Source organism: Catharus ustulatus, chromosome 20 (assembly GCF_009819885.2).
Source record: "Catharus ustulatus isolate bCatUst1 chromosome 20, bCatUst1.pri.v2, whole genome shotgun sequence".
NCBI lineage: Eukaryota > Metazoa > Chordata > Aves > Passeriformes > Turdidae > Catharus > Catharus ustulatus.
The window spans coordinates 6,366,016-6,386,631 of NC_046240.1; the positions used below are offsets into that span (position 1 = coordinate 6,366,016).

General features: G+C 39.3%; 1 protein-coding gene across 12 annotated transcripts in view; it reads right to left on the reverse strand.

Annotated features, from left to right (window-relative positions):
* Positions 1-20,616, reverse strand: part of SPAG9 (sperm associated antigen 9) — a 61,682-nt gene that overhangs the window by 8,947 nt on the left and 32,119 nt on the right. For 4 of the 12 annotated variants that reach the window (XM_033076852.2, XM_033076850.2, XM_033076855.2 and 1 more), the window contains 20 exons: positions 17,734-17,944; positions 17,150-17,249; positions 16,466-16,587; positions 13,366-13,423; positions 12,658-12,810; positions 12,517-12,568; positions 11,953-12,083; positions 10,544-10,600; positions 9,497-9,670; positions 8,715-8,844; positions 8,375-8,467; positions 7,929-8,096; positions 7,071-7,242; positions 6,059-6,286; positions 5,181-5,376; positions 4,640-4,762; positions 4,030-4,110; positions 3,515-3,582; positions 1,954-2,102; positions 787-958 (listed from right to left, as the gene is read on the reverse strand). In XM_033076852.2, coding sequence (XP_032932743.1) covers positions 787-958; positions 1,954-2,102; positions 3,515-3,582; positions 4,030-4,110; positions 4,640-4,762; positions 5,181-5,376; positions 6,059-6,286; positions 7,071-7,242; positions 7,929-8,096; positions 8,375-8,467; positions 8,715-8,844; positions 9,497-9,670; positions 10,544-10,600; positions 11,953-12,083; positions 12,517-12,568; positions 12,658-12,810; positions 13,366-13,423; positions 16,466-16,587; positions 17,150-17,249; positions 17,734-17,944 — 2,638 coding nt within the window. Of the gene's footprint in view, positions 1-786; positions 959-1,953; positions 2,103-3,514; positions 3,583-4,029; positions 4,111-4,639; positions 4,763-5,180; positions 5,377-6,058; positions 6,287-7,070; positions 7,243-7,928; positions 8,097-8,374; positions 8,468-8,714; positions 8,845-9,496; positions 9,671-10,543; positions 10,601-11,952; positions 12,084-12,516; positions 12,569-12,657; positions 12,811-13,365; positions 13,424-13,883; positions 13,899-15,010; positions 15,023-16,465; positions 16,588-17,149; positions 17,250-17,733; positions 17,945-20,616 lie in introns of all 12 variants that reach the window. The other 8 variants (XM_033076847.2, XM_033076851.2, XM_033076853.2 and 5 more) reach the window with 3 other exon arrangements.

The window sequence follows — 20,616 nt, forward strand, 5'->3', positions numbered from 1 at the left end:
ATTGAGAACCTATACTGCAAGAGTCTAACATTAGCTATGAGAAAGCAAAAAAGGTATAACAGCTCCTTAATGGTGCACAGTAAAATCTGTTGGGGTTTACCATCTTCTAAAACAAAAAAAGTGAGTTCACAGGTATAAGATAGTAGTGGTTTGTCATCCATTAAAATTAATTTCTCATTCATTAGCATGATGAGGGGAGCAGAAGGCTGACCAGCCACGAGCAATGCACAGCAGTGACTTGTGAAGGATTTCCCAGAGCCTAATTACCTATATTTGTTGTGTAATGTAGGTGGTCAAATTGCTCTTATACAGGTATTAATGAAAAAAAAAACCAAAAAACCACCAAACCCAGAAAGCTTACTTGGCTCAACAGCAATAAAAATTTACTATTTTAGGGTGGGTTTTTTTTTTTTTTTTTTTTACAGGCAATTTTTCCAGCCAGGTAATGGATTTTTCCCATTTTTAGCTATAAAAAATGCATCACTATAAAAAAAGAAAGATTGTAGTATCTGTTGGTACCTGCCCAACTGAATCACCATTTTCCTCATTAGTTCTGAGCTTTTAAGGACATTTTACACACCAGGTAAGGCCAACAGACTGTAAGAGATGACCCATCACCCCCATCATGCTTCACAGACCGACTCAGGCTTCTCCTTCCAGATCCAAGTTTGCACAGACCCATCTGAACTGCCCTTACCCCAAACCCGCAGTGAGAACTGCCTGACCCCCAGCAGGAGAAGGAAGCTGCAGGCAGCAGGACCACAGCAGCTTTCCCTGGGGACTCACCCAGCATTTTGCTGACGTAGGGCTCGATGTCCACGTCCTGCAGGTGCTGGTAGGTGTGCGCGTGGTACAGGCGCAGCGTGGAGTCCAGGCGGATGGACACCCACACCCCGTCCCCCACCCACGCCAGCTGCCTCACTTGGCTCTCCCTCCTTGGGTGGGCATCAAAGGACTTCTAGCAAACATTGGGGTTCAAATCACAAGGTAAAACAAAGGGAGGAGTAAGAAAGGTTGCACAACACTCTGATTTGGAAGATCACAGACAGTGTTTAGCTCTATCACAAATAGCATGTGATGCTCTAAAATTGCTGATTCCCTTCCCTGAGTGTGATCTCAAAGCTGTAATTTCCTACTCTGTCTTCATTTACCCATCTCATCCCAGCCTGCTCCAGCCTCTGTCTCCCTTGAACCTGGAGCCTTTTTTTGGTCTGAGATGCTGCTGCCACAGCACAGGGTGGCTGTGCCCAAAAGTGTCTTTGTTCCTTTGTTCCATCATGACTGACTCTCATAAACAACCCCACCTGTGCAAAATACACACTATCCACCAGCAAAACAATCCATTTCATTTTATATGAACTTCATTTTAGTTTTCCCATATATTTTTATAGTCTTCTTCACAAAATCAGGTTATTATTGGGTGATTGGTATTTTCAGAAGAGCTGAGCAGTCACCCTCAAAGGCCTAGCCCATGTCTCAGGCCAATTAGCAGGAGCTGAAGCACTTCTAGGGCTCAAGGCTTGCAGAAACCTCAGCCACTTTCTGCTCTTGAGATGACAGACTAAACACACTGCAGATAAAACATCAGCTCACACACTTTGTATAAACTACTCTCTAACTGGAAGGAGAGTACACTACAAATTAACACTTAAAAACCTCTGCATGTGGGTGGAGAACAAAATGAGGCACACAAAATAAGCTGGGAGCTGGCCTTGCAAGCTCTGCACAAAGACTCTTCCCAATTTCTGGCCAGCTAAAAGTGGAGAACTGAATCTCCCAAAATCTGGTTTCAATAAGTGAAAACTGTCTCATCCCAGCTTTAAGTCTCCCAAAAAAACTATTTCATAAAAAAGATTTCCTAGGTAGCCTGTTTCCATACTGATGGAAACAGATGTTTCTGAGCTGCAGCATTAAAACACAACATTTAATTATTTTAATCACCATTAAACTTACCTCTATTTTCATGGCCTTTGGTTGAACAACATAGATTTTGTTCCTGTAGCCACACCAGACCTTGTCATGTACCACTGTCATGCACCGGATCGAGTGGTGCGGCCGGCCCAGGTCCAAGAGGTGATAGTTGGTCAAATCCCACTGACCATCTGCAAAAACAGGAGGAAAACAAAAAGCAAAACTCATAGGAACCTGTGTTTAGTTAAAGGAAAATTTACAAGTAAGCAGCTATCTTAAAAGTCTAGTTTTTTTGAAGCATTGTAGTAATCTGGGTAAGTCAGTACAAGTTTATGGCTAGGCTCCTCATTAAAAAAACAGCAACTAACAACCCAAATGTTACCTTTTTTAAAAAATAAAATTGTACAATGATTCAGGTTAAAAATCCAACAAAATGTTTTTAAATCAGCAGGTTGGCCATATCTTGACCAGGTTGGTTCGTTAGAGAACAGCAATAAATGAGTCCCGGTAAGATAATCACAGGTGAGATTGGTACCCGAACAGGGACCCAGCCAAGCCCAGTCCATCCCAAATGCAGGCACCTGATTGGTCAGTGGGAATTTGGAAGCCCCTATAGCAGGGGTGCCCATCAATGGACTTTGGTGCTGTCACAGGAACTCAGTGAGTTCTGACACCTGCCTGGCTCCAAAACTGCCACACCTGTGAAAACAAACAGCTTCCCACACAGCACCAGGCACCTGCTGCTTCTATGCCTAAACATAGAAGAGTTCAGAGAAGATTTTAAAAAATTATTCTGCAAGATCTTAGAAAAGAAATTTAAGTAGATCTGAAATCTACTAAAAGCATACTACATTTGTCATTCAGCACCAAGTAAAATTCTTCTGTAGGCTGAACTAAGGCCACATATCACCAATGACATTCACTAGAGAGGCTTAGGTGTTATAAGCCACTGCAGTGAGTTTTCAAAAAATAAACAACAAAACTAAACCACTAAAAACAACTTCATCCCAGATGCATCTTTTCCAGTGTTTGCATTACTGTTGTGCAACCTTTGCAATTCTTTTAAATGCTGAGTACAAGGATTTAAGTATCACAAAGGAAAGATGAAATGAATAGATAAGAAGCTAATAGATAAGTTCCAGTTACTCATAGTAAGACCTTCCCCTCTAGATCCTATTTCTGGAGGCTGAAGAATGGAGCTAGTTCAGGAGCAGTTTGGACAGAAATTCTAAAGGGATGCTTACAAAATTCTCATTGAAGGACTTGCCCAGAGACAATTTTTAAGACTAATAAAACAGAAGACATGACTACTGAGCATAATGAAAAGCAGGAGAGATGATGATCAAAGTGGACTTTCAGATGGCTCTTCCCTATTTAGCTCAGATCCATCCCATTCTCCATTTCAGAGAAAGAAAATACTCCATGAATGCACCACAGCAGTGCAAAACCAGCACTTCAATCTGCAACTAAAATAATGAAATATTTCTCATGACAACCCAGAAAAGGTAACTGGGGAATACATTATCAAAACATGCAAATGGCACACATCTTTCCTGACTGCTGTTAAAAACTCCCTGGTTTCCAGATGCCACACAAGCCTTACCAACTCCCCGGTGAAAGATCGCCAGCGTCCCATCTGCCAGTGCAACCAACACTATTCCTTTGACATGTCTGGGGAAAAAGGAGGCACAACAACACACTCTGTTAGACTGCTCTGCTCAGAAGGCAGCTTTAAAGCTAGGTTTTTGATATTTCACCATGTTTTTTTACAGTCACATTAGCCCCAGTGTTTTGATTTCTACCATATAGCTCAAGAGAAGGGATGGAACAAGGGGTCAAAATCCAGTTCAGAGAGCTTGAAATATATCTGGCTACAATGCCTGAAGAAAACAGCAAAGATAGCAACCTGTAACTGTTTGGGCTCTGTATTTCCAATATGTATACAAGATTCCTTTTATTTGCCTTACTCCCCAGAAGCTTTCCACTGTCCCTCACAGAGCATGCAGGTAGCTATGGCAACTGACATTCCCAATATCTGAGGAGGAAATATAAAACTACTTTGGAAAGTATTTTAACAGAGATTCATTATGATTTACATGACATTCTTTCAGGACTTACACAATACTGAGAATAGAATCTTTAAGTTTAATGGCATGAACACATTTCCTCCACTGGGCCACTGATGAATGAACATACAGGCTGCAAAGACAAATCAGGAGGGATTAAAAGCACTACCATACAAAAACAACCACAAGCAAAACCCTTATAAACTGAAATCCACAATCAGAGGGAAAATAAGTTTTCATCTTCCACTGGAAATTATGTATACACTGAAATGAAGAACTGCATGAGCTGCAGAATGGCTTTTTCAGAAGCCTAAAGCATTACAAACTCCCTTGCAGAGCCAACTGCAGTAAAAATTACAATACATTTTTCTAGCAGACTAAAATACTGAAAGGTATGGAATTAACAGACCATAACAACTTCTTTGACTACAAAAAAACCCCAGAAGTTCTCTGCAGATGAAGCATTATCTAACAAAAAAGGGCTTGCTAATACTTCCTTTGAATTCTATAATGCCTAAAAATGCAGCAAGTATTCAAGGTTTTGGCTCTCCTGAGATCATCCTATGCTTAATCTTGACTTGAGACTTATCAGCCTGTAGGCACAAGAAGCAAGTTTAAAGTAATTATTATAAATAAATGTAACACGATTAACACTTCCTCACCATCCATTCTGTGCTCCAAGCCACATAGTCGGTAAAAGGCTACTCATTTTCTGTGCTTCTTCTCTCACTAGATCTTGCTCATTTGGCAGAACTGCAACATCCTTATATAACTCTGACTCAGTACTAGAAAAAAACACCAGTAAAAATACATTTAATGGAGTGCACAGATTACTCAGGCTATAACCCAGGTGTTTACTTCACTACTGAGAGTTCCTACACTGGCTTTTGAAGCACATGAGGTGTTTAAAAACACAGTAACCACACATAAAAGTATAATACAGATTAAAACCTCAATAACAATGAGTTTCTTCAAGTGAACATTTAATTTTACAATGAAAACCAGGTTCCATTCAAGCCTGTCAGTATTATTATCTCTGGGGAATGGCAGAAGAGAGTCATAAAGCACAGTCTGTACCAAGACCTCAACACATTTAAAAAGGAAAAAACATAGTAGTCATTTTGTCTCCATGCTATGCTCCTACAAACATTATATTTCTTTTCTAACAACATTTTAAGAGGTATGAAGACTGAGACTAGGTACTTAGGCTGATACACTGGAGATGCCTCTGTTGTATGCTGCACTCCCAAGGGATCTGTGAAGACATGCTCTGTGTAGACTCCAGTTTGTGCAATATCAGCTGTGTCTTCCCCTGTCCCTGCATTGACTTCTGTTGCTTCTGTTGCCTCCTCTGCTGTTGGAATGTTCTCATCTACTGAATTATTTTCAGTTGCAATATCTATGAAACAAACAAATTTGAAAAATGTTTTAACAACTGTGATAGAATTGTTTAAAACAGACAGAACTTGATACTTAAAACTGAAGTGAATAACTGTTATAGTCAGACAGTTAAAATTTCCACATCAGAATCAAAAACATCACATCAGAAATGCCCACATTTTAGCAGGTTGCACTGTATAAACAAATGTCAAATACACTTTAAGTATCAGCCCAGTGATTGATGGCTCAGATTGGCCATTAAATGATTAATTAGGACAGCATTAATTAGGAATGAGGCAAAGCACCACATATCCATTGACAATCATATCATCACACAGCTCTGCAGGGCACATGACAAAAGAAAGTAAGAATCATCAGTTTCACTTAAATCTCTATTAAGACTTGACAAAATTCAAGCCATTTATTTTAGTCATTCTTTGGGAAGATCTGCATTTCAAATATTACATTAAAATCTCTCTAGAGCAAGCACAATAATTCTCTCAAAAAGACCTGCAAGAAGCAGCTGCCAATTCCCATTTCATGTCACCTCCACCACGTTTTCAGCTACAATATACAGATGTACAGAAAGTTTATTTTATCACAGCTTCCACACTGTTAACCTCAGCAGTTGCAACACTGATTTCCAGCTGCATCTCGAGGTGTTTGGCCATCCTGACACTCCTGCAGTGTTTCTCTCATACCTGACTGTTTCTCTGCCACAGGTGAGGCCCCATTGGTGTCATGGGCAGCAGGAGCCCCTGTGAGACCCTCAGCAGTGCAGCCCACCACGGTGATGCCCCCCAGCAGGCTGTCAGTCTCAGCAGAGCTGTTGCTGGTCATGCTGCCACACAGGGAGGATTTGTCCACTTGGCTGGAATCTGCTTCCTGGGAGCCTTCTTCTCCTGCAGGGTAATCTGTTTCCCTTGCTCCTGAAAGAGATTAAACTTAGAATAATATAATAGCCTGAGCTCCAAGGGGACCCACAAAGATCCAGTCCAGCTCCTGGCCCTGCACAGACACCCAACAATCCATTGTCCAAAGCTCCTGGAGCTCTTGCTGCCATGATCACCCCTTGGGAAAGAATCTTTTCCTGATATCCAGCCTAAACCTCCCCTGACAACTTCAGGCCATTCCCTTGGGTCCTGTCACTGAGTGTTTTTCATAGGGATAAAGCTGAATCATTTCTTTATCTCATAAGTAAGCTTCAAACAGCATGAGCTCTCCAGCAACTGAGAATAAACATGCAGAGAGCCCCTACATACAGGGATATTTTAATGTGATCAGCACACATGGATCATGTTTGTGGACACTGTCACAAAGCTCACAAAACAAAAGCAAGATCAACAAGTGCTGCACTACAATGTCATTCACTGTATTTCAACCTGCAGTTTTCCAAACAGCTTCCTATTTTAATGATATCTTCCTCTAAAATCAGATTTCATAACAGTGCATGTACACAACAGCACCTATCTATATCTTTATGAAGAATTTAGGGGCAATAGATGCTTTGCTCTGAAAATAACCCCTTTTTCTCATGTTCAATCCTCTTATAATTTGAAGACTTAAAATACATTCAAATGCAACCAGGATTCCCTCTGCAGGGAGCTCCAAGACTTGCTGATATCTTCAAGTGGCTGAAGAGTCAAAAAGCAACCAACATATTATTCTTTTTGTGATGTTCACAATTCCTTGAAATATTGACACAGTGTTTACCTGGCACGCTGGCAATACAAAGCACATGAGAATTGCAAACAATGAAACTGTCCAGAATATTCCCTGGTTGATTTGCATCAATAATGATAACTTTTGTAGCAGAATGTGTGCTAGTACAGATCCAAACTAGACTGGATAATTCTTCCTGATGTTTCAGTTCCTTCTGCTGATCCTGAAGGAGAACAAAGGCAGAAATGAACAACAGAAAGGGGGACAAGAATAGAATTATTACTTTTGATCTTTTATGGTCTTACATTTTCACCTACAGAAATACACATAATTATGTGGGAATTTAAATATCTTCAATGCCACTGTAAAACTACATGCAGTTACTTGTTCTCTATGTATCTGGAGTATAAAGTTCCCTCATATTTCATACTTATATTAAATATATAAAACATTATAATTACACTGTATAATTATACAGTCAGACCAGCACAAAATAAAAACATTATTGTCACACCAACTGCCATACTCAGTATCACCACAGGTCAGTGTGATATCCCAAAGCACTTCAACATTAACACTTTGTTTTTATGTCTTTAATATGAATTCCATTCATGGCAGTTAGAACATAAATAGTTCTGACACAAATGGTTTTTAAAGGAGGCAGCACTGGTATAAGCAGTACATCATTTTGATGTAAAATTAATTTGCTCCTGAGATTTACCAGCAAGGGAAGAACCAAAGTACTTAATAATTGAATTCAATAACCCAAATACCCTGGGCTAATGACTAACCAAGAAAAATCTATTTGTTACCAACCAACCTGATTAGAAAATACTTTATTACTCTACAGTTACACAGTAAAGATGTATAACTACATAATTTATTAAATGTGCCTTGCAGTGACCTTACCTTGAGCTCCTGGTCTAGTTTATCTAAGCTACTCTGGGATCCTGTTTGCTGCTTGTTGCCATCTGCATCCACACCAGTCACATCATTGTAGAACACACTGGCACCAACCACAGAGCCTCCATCTCGTGTCTTCCCTCCTGACAGGTTCACCCCTACAGCACACCACAGCTTGGGAGAAAAAAGAAATGTTTCACTTGAATCTAAACTAAAAAAAGAGACACAAGTATTGTTCAATATGCTAAGTGATGTCAACATTATTATATAGCCCAAGTCCATTTTAAGTTATTAATTACAATTAAAGTCACATACATTTTACTGTGACATAAATTCTTCACTGTTTTAAAAAGAAACAACTTAATTTGGAAAAGGATGTAATTGAATCCAAAACAAAAATATTCAAGCTATAGTTTGCCCAAGTCTCTCTATCATCACTGGAAATATCCTACCTTCATAGAGGTATCCTTCTCATCCAAAGGTCTCAGGTAAACAGGTACAGGCAAGTTCTTCATCTTATTTTCACCCTGTCCACCATTTGCCACCTAGGTAAAAAACAAATAGGAAAAATGTTACCTATAAAAGAGGTTTACAATCTTTGGAATCAGTTGCTCAGAATTTATTAAACACAATTAAGAGTTTTGCATTGTTGTTTCCTTTAGAAAGATTCTTTACTGCTAAGTCCAACCAAAAAAAAAGCTGGAATCACTCAAACACAAGCTGTGAAATCATACCCCTATTCAAATATTACAAAACATGGAGCTGTTATCATTTCACATGCACACATCCTACCTGTTTGTACTTCTGAGGTAGACTCCAGCCAAAAGCCTGCACTCTGCCATCCTCCTTCTGCACGTGAGCTTTCACCTGGCGGTACTGCTCCCTCTTCTGCTCCCGGCGTGAGGCTAAGCTGGCTTCAGTTCTGGGCAGCAATCAGGACAGAGGAACTGCTCAGTTATGCTCTTTAGAATACCTTGTGCAATGGGAATTGCTGTTAAACTCAATAACCAAGATCTCTGTGGAAGCACTGGGCTACCTCAGGATATCCCTAGTTTTTTTCACCTATCAAAACAGCAGGTTTCCTGTGGGTTATTTTTAAGGGATTGGTGAAAAACAGGCAAAACCAGAAAGTCTATTGCCAGCAGTCTTAAAAGAAATTACCTTGGGTTGTGTACCTCCAGTAGGAGCTTTAAAAGCTGTAACTCACAAGGATATATTGCCAAAACAAAGCACAGGAGAAAAAAATAATTGCAGATTCTTATTAGTCTGACTCTTAAGTGAACCCTAAGTACCTGTACAGTTATTGCCCAGCTACAACATTTGCATATAAAAGTGTACCAAGTGTTGCCTCCTGTGCCTAAATGCACTTTTCTGCAAGACAGTGGTATTTACCAAGTAGAATATTTCAGTTACTGCTGCACATTTCACTCTGCACTATCTTGAGACCCTATGAATCAACACTCACTTCAGGAGAACATTATATTTCACTTAGCAGCATGCTAGTAATCTCAGAGGACTGAAAGAGTAAACAGTTGATAGAGAATATCTACTAGTGTAAAACCAAAATGTCTTACTCTTCACTGAGGAATTCAAAGGCTTTAGATTTGTCACTGGGTAATTGAGATAAGGTGCTGCTTCTTTTCTTGACTGATGGAGTAATGTGTGAGGTTGGAGCATTATATTTAACATTGACAGGAGGTTCTGGTTTCTTTGCTGTATTGCTGGATGAACTGAAGAGCCTGCTAAAACTAGAAGAAGAGAAAAAGACAAGAGTCAAGATTTGTCAGATATATCCAAATTTGACTTTGCAGGCGAAACACCGCATATGCCAGCCTGCTCCAAACTGTTAAAGTAAGAAACTGGAGCCCAACATAGCAGCAGCAGCCACCACACACTCAGCAACACTCTCAAAGCACAAAAAAATCATGGGTGTAAGAAAAATTTAAAGGATTATTATCTCATTTATCAAATTCAATGGAAACTTCATCTTGAATTGGCATCTACAGAGAAGCAACAAAAGGTTGTTAGGATGTGAGCATCACACCTGGAAGACAGTTCTATGAAGGACATTAGTTCATGCAGAGAGCATTTTAAAAACCCCACTGTTTTCTAGACAACAAGATAAAACAGTTATCAGCAAATCACAACATCAAAAGGATTATTTGACAAATATCTTGTTGTGAAAAACACCGGTTTAGATTTAAAGAGCTTGAAGTCAGCAAGGAGAATGTAACAATCAGTAAGCTGTACTTCACAGAAGGAAAAGAAGATGAAATAAATGCAATCCACACACACTATTCAGGTCTCTACTCTTCATCAAAAAATGAATCCAGAAAATCTGCTCAGAACAAGAATCCTGGTGCACATTCAGCAAGAAAAAAAATTCCAGCACTTTGGCATTTAATGTCACAAAGTGCACAGTCACTCACTACATGCTGCAGCTTACAATACATTTTGTCTTCCAGACCAGTCTTACCGAGCTGGCATGCTAGGCAACAAGAGGAGAAGGGTTAAGATATCTTCATCTGCCAAAAAATAATTAGCTAACATACACAAATGTGCCAGCTCATCACTTAGGGTCTTTATTTATTTCTGCCAGTGAGTTGTGCTTCTATACTTACAACTGCCAAATGCTTGATCTTTTCTTCTCTTGCATGGCTGGATTTTCTCTGGATGCTCTAAAAGAAATGAATTCCAAGTTTACTGAGTAAGCAACAACTAAAAAAATGAAAAGGAATGGAACAGTGTGTAATTCTTATTTTTTTAAAAAGGATAACATCTTGAAAATAACAAAGACTGCTCCTTCTTTACTGATCAGAGCACAGAACTGAAATTCCCACTAGAGAAAATAGTTACATAAACTTCATCCTCATTTCTTTGCATCCCAAACAAACTGGCAACTTTTCAGACAGAATAGACAAGTCTGCATAACAATTCGTAGTAAAAAAACTCCAAGAAAGTAGTAAACAGTTTTAAATTATTCTTCCCCCTATTTAATATTTTAACCATTGCTTTTTGTTTTAAAGCCTATTCATCTTCAATGCATCAGTAAATAATTGATAAAGTGAGTGTTCCCATAGCCACAGATAAGAGATAAGAGAGGATTTCTACAGCAGACAACAGCAACAGAAAACAAGCCATGGCTGTTGGGAATGTGCATTTTCCTCCTAAAGGGTCACAGGCAAGAGGACAATGGGAACAATTCCATGTCACTGCTGTCCATGGCCAGCAGGCAGCACCACAGCCTCTGATACATGTGGTCAGGGACAAGGATGAGGTCTGAGGCAGAAGACTTAGGTTTGTAAACCATACATTCCAAACAACTGAATATTATGGATGGAAATGAGAACACATCACCATCTTTATTGCTTATATTTAACACACCTTGCAGAACTTTAAACTGTTTTATCCTGAGCAATCCAAGTCCTTCCAAAGGAATGATGCTCAGTCTGAAGACTACACTATCCCTATTTTGACATCACAAGGTATGTGTACACACAGAGTAATTTTTACTGCCCACCAGATAAACATTATTTACAATTACCAACTTTTGTAACTGTTCCAAAATAAACATATCTTGAAAAAATGTGTGTATTTCACATCATGATTAGGGAATGAAAGCTCTCCAGGATCCCACAGGACTGAGCAGGGTGTGAACAGGTGTCCAAAGCCACCCAGAGTCAGTTATTCCTTTGTCTTACAAAGGACAACCCCACTGATTCCCCAGAGGAGCTCTGGGATGAGGAACCATTTGTTGGGATGATGGAGCTTCTGAGCCTCCTGGAGGGACTGGGAATGGCCTATCCAAACCAGTGAGGCAGCTTTGAAACCCTCCTGGTTTGTATGCCCTGCTGAGGCCATTCTGTGTCTCTGCTATGAAGTAATACATCTTCACTGAGGTCTCACCAAGAACCATTCTGACAAATTACACACCCATAACCTAAAAACAACACTCCTCATGAGAAAAACAAATCGGCTGAGCAGATCCCTCTGCAGCTAAAAATCAGCAGGAGCTGTGTTAAGGACTCACCTGATCATCTCAGTCCATCGCACAGCCTCCTGCAGCTCCATCAGCCTCTCCTTGTACTGGTTCCTCTCCATCAGCACCCGCGCCATCTCCACTCGCGTGAAGCGTTTCCGCTGCGCCGTGGGGACGTCGCTCTGGGCACAAGGAACGAACGTGGCAGGGACAAAGTAGCACCACAGGGCCCTGCAGAGCCACCCTCTGCTCCTGGGAACAGCCAGGAGGCTGCCCTAGCCAGGCTAGGGCACAGTTCCAGATTTTAAATAGTTTGGCCCTTTGGAAATCGGAGTTGTACCTTCCTCTCCACCCATCCTTTGTATGCAATATAATGTGAATGAAAACAGCTCTTCAAAAAGAGTGTGGTAATAGTGGGCAGAGAGGAAAACAAGCAAACTAATCACTGTCAACTAAAGTTCACTTGTGCTCTTTAGATCTTCTGTCATTTCTATACAGGGAGGAACTTTTCCACTACTTATTAAGCAGTAAGTTTAAGTAGCACTCACTAAACACACAGATTTCTAAAGTCCCATTGAATTACACACACAAAACCACACACACACATACACCTACATCATCATCCTCTTTAGCCTTCTGTCTTGCCTCCTCTGCTTCTGCACGAGCTCTAAACACAAAGTAAAAAACAGCTGCATTAAATACCACAGTAGACATCGTCTTCTTTTCCTTTTCTTACAACCATGGCATTAAACTTACTTTCTCAGCTCTTCTTCCAGTTCTTTATTCTTCTCTTCAAGCTTTTGTTTTGCTTGTTTTACAGCCTCTAATTCACCTTGTAGTACATCCTTCTCACAGGTCAATTCATCCACCTTTGCTATTAAATCATTCTTCACTACATTCAATGCATTTCTAGACAAACATTGAAAACACATGGTTATGAGGATGACCATGGTCTCACAGTTCAGCCTCAGCCTTGTTTTATTTTTGAATACCTGCACATGTTTTACATAGAACTGCTATAAAGAGATACAGCATTCTTAGAGGTCAAACCATCTCACCCCAAATCTCCAGCATTCAAACACATTCACATCCTCTCTATTAGAAAAATGTACTGATAAATCAGTTCACTTAGAATAAATTCCTCAACAGTACTCCAGTGGATTTGCTTTTGCACTTAAAGCTGTGTGTCTGATAGGGAGTTGATCTCCTCAGGACACAGCACTGATTTCTTGGAGCCTTACAAGGATAACAGTAGATTTTGCTTCTTAGGTCCTTAATTTCTAGAAGAAGACCAACTCAGACAAATACACCTACAAATTCAAAATACTTACTGAAAAATAAAATCATCATGCACTACACTTAGAATTGAAAGCACATTTGTATAGTTTCAATTCTGTATCAGGATATTGAAAATATAATGATATAACAGGAAGTCAGTATTTTTACACAAACATTCTCACTCACTTTGTCTCCAGCAGCTGAGTGTTTTCCAATATAAGGTTTTCAACCTCACGCCCCATTCCTTTCCAAAGGAAACAAACACATTAAATTAGCAAATAAAATGGATGTTTTGACAAAACTTATGTATTTCCACTGTCTAAAATCAACTGAATTTTAAGAATGACAATCTTGTCAGAAGAACTGTGAGCTATCTGAAGTTTCAGGTCCAACCTACCTTCTACAATGACCTTTCCCCCCCACCTTCTCCCAGTCTGACTTCAAAGAAAGCCCAAAGACATCCCTGACTAAGCACAGGCCAGTGCTGCTGCTCTGTGTATTTAGATGTTACAGTACTGAGTCAAAAACCAAACACAGCACATGTTACAGAAGTATTAGATCACAAAAAGTTAAGTTTAAAATGCTCAACTGTCTTTTACACCAAGTTAGATACCAAAGTGTATCAGTTACAGACACAAGACATGCTGAATAAAGTTCTGATTGTGAAAGCCCTGCAGATTTCCCCAGAGCAAATGATACCTTACCAAAGAAATTATGGTCTTTAAAGCCCATGCATTCCATGTAGAGCAAAAACAAGAACAAGAAACATTTCATGTGAGGTGTAGTATGAGCGAGGAGCAATAAGAGATTTAGACTTAGGAAATAAGAGCCAACTAAAACAAAGCCACCACCAAAAATCTGAAGTGGGATGTGATGTGATTAGAAGCAGGATTTATAGAGAAGACTGATGTTGAAGAATTTAAGTCACAACCATTTCCATTGATTTATTAAGTTACTGATTTTCATAAGAGGTTTAAAGTCCCTTATTTTCTGTGAAATAATTTAGAAGCACAGTTCTTGGAAGAAATTCTAAACCATTTAGAAGTTTCCAATTAATATGTTATTATAGAAAAAAATGAACATAACTTCTCAAGTAACTACTTCAATGCTACTTAAATTTCTGGAAATTAATTTCTCACCCTACTTTTTGCATATCTAATATAATTTTCAGAATTTTAGAAAAGGTAATTTCAGGAAAGAATAATTATTTTGTATTTTGCATAGCAAAATAATTACCACACAGATAACAGCAGAAATTATGTTAATTCAAGATTAACATAATGAATGAAAAAGGTATCTTAATGGTGGAGGCCTTTTAAAATACTTTAGGAACACAATCTTCTAAGCAACTTTGGCAGCAGAAGACTTTAAAGATATTTGGATAACAAAGAAAAAAGGTATCTATAAATAGACATGCAAGTCAAAGTTCCCTCTTTTGACATTTCCTTCTCTGGGCTTTGGATTCAAAATAAAGGCCATTAACTGAAGTCACTTAGATAGCCACAGTTATTTTATCAATATCTGGAGAAATCCCCTATACTGCAGCCATCAAGAGATTTTACTCAAGTTCCTATTGCTTTTTAAACATTTTCAGTATCACAGATAAAAGTATAGAAGTAGGATAGATAAAAGTAGGATCATGTCCAACAGGTCTCAGGATCTTTTATAATGCAAGAACAAAAACTAGAAAGCCAAAGTGCAACAGCAAAAAAAAACGTCACCAAGCAGGGAAAAAATGCAGAGAATGTATTTTATGAGAGCAGCAGCCAAGAATGCCTAACTGGAGAAGCAACAGATTTCAAAGATTTTTTGAAAAAAGAAGCATACACACCAGAATATTCCCCTGGGTATGCAGCCCAAGAGAAAACAGATTAGAGAATCCCAATTAACTATTTTTACACAACTCCATATTGAAGTTTAATGCTCACTTAGAACATGTCCAAATGCTTCAAACACACACACTATCCTGGATGCAGGTGTGGCTTTTCAAGTTTTGGACTATGGTTGTCCTCAAAGGGAAATGACAATTCTAAAACAAAATTTTCAGACCAACACATTCTGCATAACAAACGCAGGCATAACCCTAGGCTCAGTTTGCATCCACTGGTGTTTCCAGCAGTAAATTTACAGAAAATGGTCATAAACTCACTGACAAACCTTTAATAAGTTATACTAAAAAGCATATTATTTTTTGCCTATTAGAAACAAAGCATTAGAATCAAGACATCCTGACAATAGTTTGATTTTTTTATCAGTTTATCCCAGCTAAGGGATGGATGTTGCTCCATGTCAATACTTCTCCAGTATCTGTGTTTTTGCATGCAGAATGTGTGATTAGCTGTCCCTGTGGCAATGGAATGACATCCAAGAGTTTGGATGGAGAATGACAGTAAGGATGTGGAGAGCCTCACTGCTCAGAGTGACAACAAAGAAAAACCATCTCACACTGGAGATAGGCCCATTACTTCTAGTGATAATACCTGCAGAAATGTTTGATGTAAAATAAGTTTCTGGAACACTGAACAACCAGAAATCCAGATTGCACACAGGAGTTTTAACAGTCCCAACAATCTGTATTTTTGCAGGCTCAGAGGACAGAAGCAAACAAGCTGCTGATTGTCTGCACACAACCCATTCTGAAAGCACCTGAGGCTGGCATCTGCATTTTATCCATTCCATAGTACCAGCTCTCATTATTTCAAAATGAGGCCTGAACAATTATATAACAAAAAAAAAATCTTGCTACATTGTTTATAGAAAGATTATTCTTCTGATGATCTTTTTGATCTTGCTCAACTCAAAACTCAAATTTTTTTCAGTCAGTATAGAAACAACAGCAAGCTGCTAAGGGGAAGGAGAAATATGGGTTTCCCCTCCCCTACCAATTAACAGTTTGATTCTCAAATTACCATCATTTCATTTGCTGCAATTCTCTTTCAAGTTAAAATCCCTAAGGAGGTGATAAAGCCAGGCCACTACAGATCAGGCACGACCTGAATAAAACTACTTAAAACTAGTTCAAGACAAAAATCCTTCCTTGAGATAAAAATCCTTATGTAAGAGAACATACAGGGAGAAATGGAGAATAGTGTAGGATGTGTCCCAAAAGATTAAGATCGTTATACAGAGAGAAAGAACAAACACTTTCTTCTGCTTTTGCATTCCAATAACGACCTTAGGATGCCACTCAAACAATTTTAATGCAAATGAAGCCTGGCAGTAATAATTAAGCACTTCCTAAAAAGGAAAATTGCTGTATACAGCATCTTTAAATAACCTTTCTTACCCAGTAAATCTGCACCTTCATCCACATCTCCAATTAGGCCAGAACCAGCAGATGACAGCTCTTCAAAGAGTGACTCTGTGTTACGGTCAAATGCTTTGTTCTTGATGCCTTTGGTGGGAGTGCTGGGCAGAGAATTAAACAAAACATGAAAAAGCAGGGAGATAACACTCCCACAAAAAGAAAAGCTCTCTCTGTATTTTTTACCAGGAGTTCATTTGTTCCCTCAAACAAACCCCACAAGCTTTCAGTTGGCTTACAAGTTCTAAATTCTATTCTCAAATACTGCTTTGCCACCAAGATCTCAAACTTGAAGCAGTTGCTGATACTGAGCTGGACAGTATTTTAATAAATTAAAGCATATCAAGTTTTGGCCTATAGAAATTCAGTTGTGTCAGGACTTAGTCAGCCCAAATGCCTGAAGAACAGACAGCTCAGCTAAACTGTAAGACATTTAATACAAGAATGCAAGAGAACTGAATAGTAGGAGGTCAAAATATTCCTCTGGTCAGAGAAGGGGTTCCTTTCACACAAAGCTCTTACACCCTCAATATTCACCATACAGGGTAATTCTATTCTTCCATCATAAGAATGAAACAAAGACAGGAAAAAGGAAAATTCCCATACACAGCATCTTTAAATAACCTTCTAAAATTTGTCTTCTTCAAATCACAACACACAACTTACCTGGAACCCTTATATCCACTGAGATCTTTGTCCATATCCAACTCTGGAGTTGACTCAATGATTGCCTGAACTTCAGATTTTTCTTCATTTTCATTTCCTCCTGGGGCAAAGGTACATAAACAAAATCATCATGATACATAAACTATAAGTAGTAATTCTTATAATTACTTATAATTCTTAGAAGTAAGCAATCACCAACTTAGGATACTTCTATTCAATTAAAAAGACCCACAGATTCTGATACTCTGACACTGGAATTTCTAAGTCTCTCCTGAATGTAACACAAGTCATCCAACAAGCAGTTATTTCCTACTATTTCTGTAACTGAAATCAAGATGTCCAACACTTCATGACTCTTTGTGCCTTTTCTACTGCCAAATAAATGTCATAAATAATTCTGATTCAGAAGAAAAAAGGACTAAAGTCACCAATAAACAACAGACTTATCTCTGACCAATATTCTGTACTCCCTAAAATATTGAGTAAAAACCCCATTCTCATTTGTGGCACAACAAAAGGCAATTAATAAGTGATCAAATATGAGGTCCATAGTAACCCTACATTAAGAAGTTAAAGCAGCTCACCAGTGCAAATATTTCTTGTCTCTTGAGCTGCCTGTACTTCAATATTCTTGCTTACATCCAGCTTCTCATTTGACATCTCTGAGTCCTTTGCAAGCCCTTCAACATTTTCCTTTTGAGGGGTTTCAGCAGGCAGCACAGGAACATCTGAAGCAGCTGTGGATGCTGGAGTAGTACATTTGGAGCCTGCTTGGCTAACATCAGAGAGCTCATCCTAGAATTGCACCATTACCAGTAAAACATGAATACAAAGTGTTATTAGAAGAGTTGGGTATATAAAGTAAGGAATGGACAACAAAATAATCGTATTTTACTAAAAATTATGCAAATGCAAAGACAGATGTATAAAAATATTTTAAGCCAGTACAGTCATCTTCAATCTATAGCTGTTTCACTCTTGTTAAGGCAGTTATAGCTACATAAAAATGCCTTTATTTTTAATAGCAATGTTTGATCCCAGCTGACAATTTTAGTCAATACTTTTCTATGAAGTCTTCCACAAAACAAGCAGCATTCTCATTCTAAGAGTCCTTCTAGCTGCACAATGAACTGCTTCATCTTCCCAAAGGTGTTATAAAACTGAGAGTTCAGAATATGCATGGTACCTTAACAAGCAGCCCTGAAGCACTGATGCAAACATGGATTTAACTGATAAACAACTGCAGCAATTCACAGAATCATAACCACAGAATGGTTTGGGATGGGAAGGACCTTAAAGATCATTTTGTTCCAACCCCCTGCTGTGGGCAGGGACACTTTCCACTAGACCAGGTTGCTCCAAGCCTGCCCAACCTGGCCTTGAACATTTCCATATTTGCAAGCACTTCACTCAGGTTTTGTGCACTTCCCAGTCAGAGTTGTGAGCACAGGCTGACCCTGGGAATGAAACATGGAAGTGCAGGAACCACTTGTCCAGTTATTTCATGATTATAAGCCGCACCTGATTATAAGCCACACCTCTGGGTGTCAGCAACTGTCTTGGGTTACAATACAGAGTGTGATAAAAGGTATCTGTTCTATCACCATCTGTTGAGGGTGGGGCAGTGATCCTGATCTCCGTGGGAGATATTCTGCTAATGGGCATCCACTGAAACCAGGCAGGGCATTGTTCTTTATCTTTTCATAACCCATCCTTCCTCCAGCCAGTCATTTTCTGCTCATGGCCATTGAGTCCCACTGTGGGACTGATAAAATTACTGCATCCCATTGGGAGTTGCTCCAGCCAGGGGGAAGAGCCCAACATTTCTTACCAAGATAAAAACAGAGGGTTTGGAACACTAAGGGAGCTCCTTTCTCCACTGGACTCCAGAGGAAAACCGGATTTCTCCACATCACCACTGGAGCTCCGGAGGGAAACTGCACCTTGTACAGGAGCACTGTTCCAACTGAGCCACATCTGTCACTGCAGGAGGATGCAGCCACCATGGAATGGGACTGCTGCCAACACCCTGCCTGAGTCAGGTTGTACTCTGACTTTGTCAGGGTTTGGGGTTTGTTCTTTGTAGTCCTGTATTTCTATTTTAATTTCCCTAGTAAAGAACTGTTATTCCTAATTCCCATATCTTTGCCTGAAAGCCCCTTGATTTCAAATTTATAATAATTTGGAGCGAGGGGGTTTACATTCTCCGTTTGAAAGAGAAGTTCCTGCCTTTCTCAGCAGACACCTGTCCTCCAAACTACAACAGCAACTTTTTGTTCTCTGTCCATATATAAGCCGCACCTGATTATAAGCTGCACTTTGGGTTCGGACCAAAATTTTACTCAAAATGGTGTGGCTTATAATCGTGAAATTACTGTACATTTCAGATCAACCAAGGAACATCAGTAAACAGCTCCTCCTCAGAAGCTGATTCCTGGCAACAATTTACAGTGACACTGTGTCAAGACCCATAAGTATGGCACCAATTGGATTTAACCCAGCTGCTGGACTCCAGACTGGGACATCACTCAGAGCTGCATCAGGTGGGAGGGCAGAGTACTACCTGAATGTCCTAACAGCCCTTTTTTGGCTCTTCTCTCATCTCCTTCATTCACATTTTACCTCCTATTCATGGCCAGACCCACATCAGATGTTGATTTATGACTTAAGCAGCACATGACAGTGACCAGCAGCTCACTGCAGAGAGGAAAACAAGTCTGCCTGTTTAGGCCAATAGTTTCTAGCACACACCATTAGAGGAATACTGTTGGGGAAAATAAATATGTTGAGGCTGCTGTGTGTAAAATGAAGGCAGGATGGTAAATTTTTATTAAAAGTTCTTGTAGGGTTAGCTTGGAATCAGAGCTGAGGGCAAGAGTCCTGGATAAGTTGTGACTTTTTTTTTTTTTTTAAAGAGAATGTGGTTGAACTTGTCAAGAACAAAACAGATTTAGATTTTGCAAAGCACAAATTCACTGCATGTCTTTTTGAGGATGAAATGAAACTGAATTTTAAGGTTATTTTAAAAACACACAGAAAAGACCTGCATGTAGATATACACTGTCTCACTTGTAACTTACAGATTTCTCCTTTTGAAATTTTTATTTGTGTGGGGACAGGGAGTAAAACACACATTTATGTATATCAGGATAAATGTAAAGCTTGCAGCCTATAGTACCATCTCCACATTGAATTTGCAAGCTCTAGAAACAAAAACCCAGCACTAGCTGCCTATCAACTACTGACAGTTCTCATTGTTTTATAGTAAACTGCAGAATAACCAATTATTAATATTTGATTTTGTCTCAAAAGCATTTAGAAACACAGACACCTCTAAAGGAATAAAAGAAAAGAAAAAACCACTCTGCAATTTACCCAACTGCCTTTTGAATGGGAGAAGCTGAGGCACTGACTAATGGTTCATACTCGAGCGAGCAGATACAGAAGGGAGGAAGTGGTGCCCCTTA